General features: G+C 29.8%; 2 protein-coding genes across 2 annotated transcripts; both read left to right on the plus strand.

Annotated features, from left to right (window-relative positions):
• On the plus strand, window positions 23-948 carry LOC107609849. Its single transcript, XM_016311893.2, has one exon. The coding sequence runs from the start codon at window positions 99-101 to the stop codon at window positions 840-842; it is 744 nt and encodes a 247-aa protein (XP_016167379.1). The 5' UTR covers window positions 23-98; the 3' UTR covers window positions 843-948.
• Window positions 29-2,458, plus strand: LOC107609850. Its single transcript, XM_016311894.2, has 2 exons — window positions 29-98; window positions 1,609-2,458. The coding sequence occupies exon 2, from the start codon at window positions 1,609-1,611 to the stop codon at window positions 2,350-2,352; it is 744 nt and encodes a 247-aa protein (XP_016167380.1). The 5' UTR covers window positions 29-98; the 3' UTR covers window positions 2,353-2,458.

Genomic DNA, 6,289 nt, shown 5'->3' on the forward strand with positions numbered 1-6,289 from the left:
TCATAAATTTCATAAATCTCTAATCTCTAATAATATTATTCATAATCACTTTCTCAATTCTTCCAATTAGCTTCTTTTAATTTCCTTCTCATCATCAAATGGGAAATGTAGTGATTTCTTCACCATGCTTTCAACCTAATATTAGTACTACTAGTTGTTGCAACACAAAACCGTCACAACAAGTCAAGCTTATATTTTGGGAAGGAACATCAAGATCCATAAACAATGATAACAAGAACAAGAACAAGAAGAAACATATGGTGGCTGGTGAGATCATGTTTGAATTTCCAGATAAAGTTGTTTGCCATGCAGATTCATTCTTCATTGGACACCCAATTCCAATTTTATCCTTTGATGATCAACTTCTACCTGGCCAAACCTACTTTGTTCTCCCCATTGATCTCTTCTCTTCTCAAACTCTCTCAGCTTCTACCCTTGCAGCCCTAAATTCTTCATCGTCGTCGCCGTCGTCGTCATGCCCTAAAATCAATAATAATAGGTCTCCCATAAAATTTGGGGCATGCCCTTTTGAGTATATTAAGGGTGATAATGGAAGGGCTTTGATTAAGGTGATGCCGGAATTTATAACAAGTCTCATCATCAATAATCAACAACAAAAAGAAGAAGAAGAGAATCATAATAATAATAACGGATCTTTTCTTTGTAGTACTCCTGAATTGCAAAAGCACTATGAACAGCTTGTGATGAGGTCTAAGGAGCAGGTTTGGTCTCCTAAGCTTGAAACAATTTCTGAGTACAAGATTAGGTTTTCACCATGCAGATTCATTGGTTTAGAATGGAAGGAAAAAGAAGACAAACACCAAGAAATTTTCAGTAGATAGTTGTTAATTAATTAATTACCTTTTTTTTTCCTTTAAATTTTGATGTATACCATATACTAACAATTTGTACAATATATAATATATATTGGATAGTTCTGTGGCTCTATTTACTTTTCTATTCTTTTAATTTTTTAAACATACTTTTGTGGAAATTATGATGATGTGATGAAAATTAATTAGTTGTCTGTTGACTACTTCTTGGTGTACAAGAAGAAACTTCAAAATTGTAGTTATTTTAATTTCCAATTTTGGATCATGTTTAATTAAGTATTAGCCTCAATTAAATAGTCTAACTATAGTAGTATATATTAGATTTATTTATTAATAGTCATAGTAGTTATATATGCAAGTGTATGTAAAAGTGTAAAAAACTACATTATCTCTCTCTCTCTTTTTCTTTTATCTGATTATTTTTCTCTCCAACTTGTGATCATATACAATTATATTCTTCAATTCTTTAAAAATTTCCAGTTATCTTCAATTATTATTGTAGTTAATTCCATTTGTATTCTATACATTATTATATCAATCAATGCAAACTGAAGAATTTTTGCTGCTGCAAATATCTTCTGTTTAAAATGAAGAAGTTAAAAAATTTTAGACTCTCTATCTATTAGCTTGGTTAATTGAAGAAGAGATTTAGAGTAACAGTTGAATTGACTCTGTGTGATCTTAATTTTACAAGTTCAAATTAAATAGTAAAAATAATCACTAATGTAATTATCAAATTAAGCTGTATAAATTACATTCTTTAAATGATCATCAAATGGGAAATGTAGTGATTTCTTCACCATGCTTTCAACCTAATATTAGTACTACTAGTTGTTGCAACACAAAACCGTCACAACAAGTCAAGCTTATATTTTGGGAAGGAACATCAAGATCCATAAACAATGATAACAAGAACAAGAACAAGAAGAAACATATGGTGGCTGGTGAGATCATGTTTGAATTTCCAGATAAAGTTGTTTGCCATGCAGATTCATTCTTCATTGGACACCCAATTCCAATTTTATCCTTTGATGATCAACTTCTACCTGGCCAAACCTACTTTGTTCTCCCCATTGATCTCTTCTCTTCTCAAACTCTCTCAGCTTCTACCCTTGCAGCCCTAAATTCTTCATCGTCGTCGCCGTCGTCGTCATGCCCTAAAATCAATAATAATAGGTCTCCCATAAAATTTGGGGCATGCCCTTTTGAGTATATTAAGGGTGATAATGGAAGGGCTTTGATTAAGGTGATGCCGGAATTTATAACAAGTCTCATCATCAATAATCAACAACAAAAAGAAGAAGAAGAGAATCATAATAATAATAACGGATCTTTTCTTTGTAGTACTCCTGAATTGCAAAAGCACTATGAACAGCTTGTGATGAGGTCTAAGGAGCAGGTTTGGTCTCCTAAGCTTGAAACAATTTCTGAGTACAAGATTAGGTTTTCACCATGCAGATTCATTGGTTTAGAATGGAAGGAAAAAGAAGACAAACACCAAGAAATTTTCAGTAGATAGTTGTTAATTAATTAATTACCTTTTTTTTTCCTTTAAATTTTGATGTATACCATATACTAACAATTTGTACAATATATAATATATATTGGATAGTTCTGTGGCTCTATTTACTTTTCTATTCTTTTAATTTTTTAAACATACTTTTGTGGAAATTATGATGATGTGATGAAAATTAATTAGTTGTCTGTTGACTACTTCTTGGTGTACAAGAAGAAACTTCAAAATTGTAGTTATTTTAATTTCCAATTTTGGATCATGTTTAATTAAGTATTAGCCTCAATTAAATAGTCTAACTATAGTAGTATATATTAGATTTATTTATTAATAGTCATAGTAGTTATATATGCAAGTGTATGTAAAAGTGTAAAAAACTACATTATCTCTCTCTCTCTTTTTCTTTTATCTGATTATTTTTCTCTCCAACTTGTGATCATATACAATTATATTCTTCAATTCTTTAAAAATTTCCAGTTATCTTCAATTATTATTGTAGTTAATTCCATTTGTATTCTATACATTATTATATCAATCAATGCAAACTGAAGAATTTTTGCTGCTGCAAATATCTTCTGTTTAAAATGAAGAAGTTAAAAAATTTTAGACTCTCTATCTATTAGCTTGGTTAATTGAAGAAGGAGTAACAAGTAACAGTTGAATTGACTCTGTGTGATCTTAATTTTACAAGTTCAAATTAAATAGTAAAAATAATCACTAATGTAATTAAAGCTGTATACTGTATAAATTACATGCTTTAAATGTAGTTTTTTTTTTTTTTTGAATTCTACATTAACATAATATTATATAAGATATAAGAAATTGATACCATTAATCGCCTTATAGATTTACTACTAACAGATAATAAAAGGGAATTAGAAGCTCCTCAGGCATGTTACTCATTCCATGCACTTTATATCTCTCAGATCCAATCTGACTTGACGTGTCTTTGCTGGTTTCTTAATTATTATTATTATATAAGAAATTGATACCATTAATCGCCTTATAGATTTACTACTAACAGATAATAAAAGGGAATTAGAAGCTCCTCAGGCATGTTACTCATTCCATGCACTTTATATCTCTCAGATCCAATCTGACTTGACTGTTGGAGTGTCTTTGCAGGTACCAATTCAGCTCCCACCACTCCAATCAGACGATCCGACAACCGCCTCGACTCGTAAGTTCCCGATCCATTTCACTACCAATACCAGAAGCTTCTAGTACAATCCACATTTACAGTTTCATACTCTAACACATCAATAATACACAGTATATGATGCATGGTTGAATGATATGACTAGCTCTTGTTAGGGAATTATTGAATAAAATCAGTTTCCCTATCTGTTACTTTTGTTAGTAGAATCTATTTTCTGTTTTCTTGTTATGGTAGTTAGAATCTGTTAGCCCTTTTCCTTAGTTAGTTGCTGTATGTAACTTTAATTTCTCTTGTATTTCAAGTTATATATATTCTATATTCTATGTTATCTTCTCTTTATTAGGGGTGTACATGGGCCGGGCCACATCGAGTTTGGCTTAATCCAGACTCGACTCGAAATATAGACCGAGTCTAATTTTTGGACCCTAACCCGATCCTAGACCCGATGAAACCTACGCACCTTCGGGTCGGGTAAAAATCGGGTGAAAACCGGGTCTTTAGCATGTAAAAATCACGTAATCTCCAACCTTTATTTCACAATTCACATAGTAAAATTCACTTAAAAAAATATAACAAAAACCAACCATTCTCTAAAATTATAGCGTAACCATAATCAATACTAATATTGTCTAATACCAAATATTTAAACCAATACAAATAACACAATATTATGCATTTGTCTAAAGTCTTATGCATTTTAAAGATAAAACATTAACTTATAATCTTATAAATGACTAATAACACAAAATATTAAGGTTTACAATATTTAAATTCTATATAAGAATAGCCATCATCCATTACTAATAACACAAAATATTAATTGTGTATGATGATCGGGCCACCGGGCTGAGTTCGGGTGACCCGAGCTATGGCCCGGACCCGACTCGAAATAATGACTGGGTCCATCTTTGAGACCCTTACCCGACCATAGACCCGATGAAATCACACTAAATTAGCCCCTGAAGTGTTTGGGGCCGAGCCGGGTCTTCGGTCCGGACCGAGCCATGTACACCCCTACTCTTTATAAACAAGAAACTCTATCTCTACTCTCTAGCTAGTTCTTAGTTCACACAACTGCATGCCATAACTGTAATATATAGTTTCATTCCTTTGCATAATGTTGAGTTTAATGGAAAATATATGCTTCAAGTTATTATTCTTTTGCATGCTATCACTTCTGCAATTTGAAACATTTATGTTATGTGGTAATAAAAAATCAGCTACACCAACCAATGAGTTACTGAATAAAAATACATATTTAGTATTTTATATAATTTGTTATTATATTAATATAAAAAATTTGATTAATTGTCTATATATTATAATTTATTATGATAAAATTAATTATTTTGGTGACTGATTATTTAAATAAAAATAAATATAAATCAATATATTATGGTGATTGATATTTAATGTGTGTATATAATATTTTTTATTAGATCTAAATTTTTTCTACATACTGTTATTGTCAAATTTGATTTATGTATGCCATATATGAAAAGAGTAGTGCTTAACTTAATATGTCAAATTTGTCAAAATATTGCATCTGACCTAATATTTTCAAGATAAATATTCATATATATGAAAAGAGTGCTTAACTTAATTAATTACCAACAATTATTGGTGTATACAATGTGCTGCTTGAAAGGCTTATTAATGGCTGCATCATTTTTTTTTTTATCAATTATCTTACATATGTAAAATTATGTTTTATTTATTTAAATTAAATAAATAATCAACTAATTAGTGGTTGAAAATTTTATTTTCTGTAATGTTTGTTCTTTTTTATTATTTATTAGAGTTAATGAGCCATAATTTTATTCATTCATAAGTCATAACTAAATTCCAGATGAATGCAAATCTTAGAAGAGTCATACAATAAGTTAAAGAACATTAATGAGTCAGAAAAAAGTTTTTCTTTTTTTTGGTCTTAGTGAGTCAGAAAAAGCTGAATACATTATTGAATGAAATTGAGTCTAAGATCCCATCACTTTGGGCTATATTAGATTACACTGTTGAAAGTATTTTTGCATGGCCCATTTGGGTATCTGTTAAAAGCAGTTACCCAATTAGCACTTTGTTCAGTCCCTAAAATAGTTAAAATTATTTATAAGGCCATGAAGAATAATTCTTTCTTTTTATTTTATACCCTAAGTTACTTGTCCCAAAATATTGAACCTTTCACATCACGCATGCTTTTGATGATATGATCATATGAAAATGATTGATTAATTTGTAGGTACTGTTACTAAGGCAAATGGATCAGTTTGATATTGGACTTTATATTTGTGTATTCTTAAGGGGGCCCAATAACCATAAAAATTGTATTATTGTTTTTTTTTTTTTTTTGAAGAATTAATTACTTTTAATTGTTTCAAGAAATTTTATATTTTTTTTTCTTATTAGATGGGATTTGAAGTTGGAATTAAGAAAATGACAAGAATTAGTAACAAAAAATACTTTTTATTAAAGTGGAATTAACTTAATTTGAATAGAATTCAATAATTTCAACAATCTTATCTAATATACATTGTTTCTTATAGTTTTTTAAAAATTTATTGACAAATTAATATTAGTAACATAATTTGTATTAAAAGGAGGATGTAATATTTATAAAAAAATGAATGGAAAAAAAAACAACTTTGTGTTTGGATTGGGGACACAAAATAGTATAATAATAAAGGGTTGTGTGGACTTTAGCATTGATAGTGAGGGAACACAACACAGCACAAGGATATAGTAGCTGCTAGGGTTTGTGTAGGGGACTGTACCTTACTGAATCTG

Source organism: Arachis ipaensis, chromosome B07 (genome assembly GCF_000816755.2).
Source record: "Arachis ipaensis cultivar K30076 chromosome B07, Araip1.1, whole genome shotgun sequence".
NCBI lineage: Eukaryota > Viridiplantae > Streptophyta > Magnoliopsida > Fabales > Fabaceae > Arachis > Arachis ipaensis.

Bases quoted from the DNA above. Each gene is read 5' to 3' on its own strand.
- LOC107609849 (XM_016311893.2), top strand. From the start codon at position 99: ATGGGAAATGTAGTGATTTCTTCACCATGCTTTCAACCTAATATTAGT.
- LOC107609850 (XM_016311894.2), top strand. From the start codon at position 1,609: ATGGGAAATGTAGTGATTTCTTCACCATGCTTTCAACCTAATATTAGT.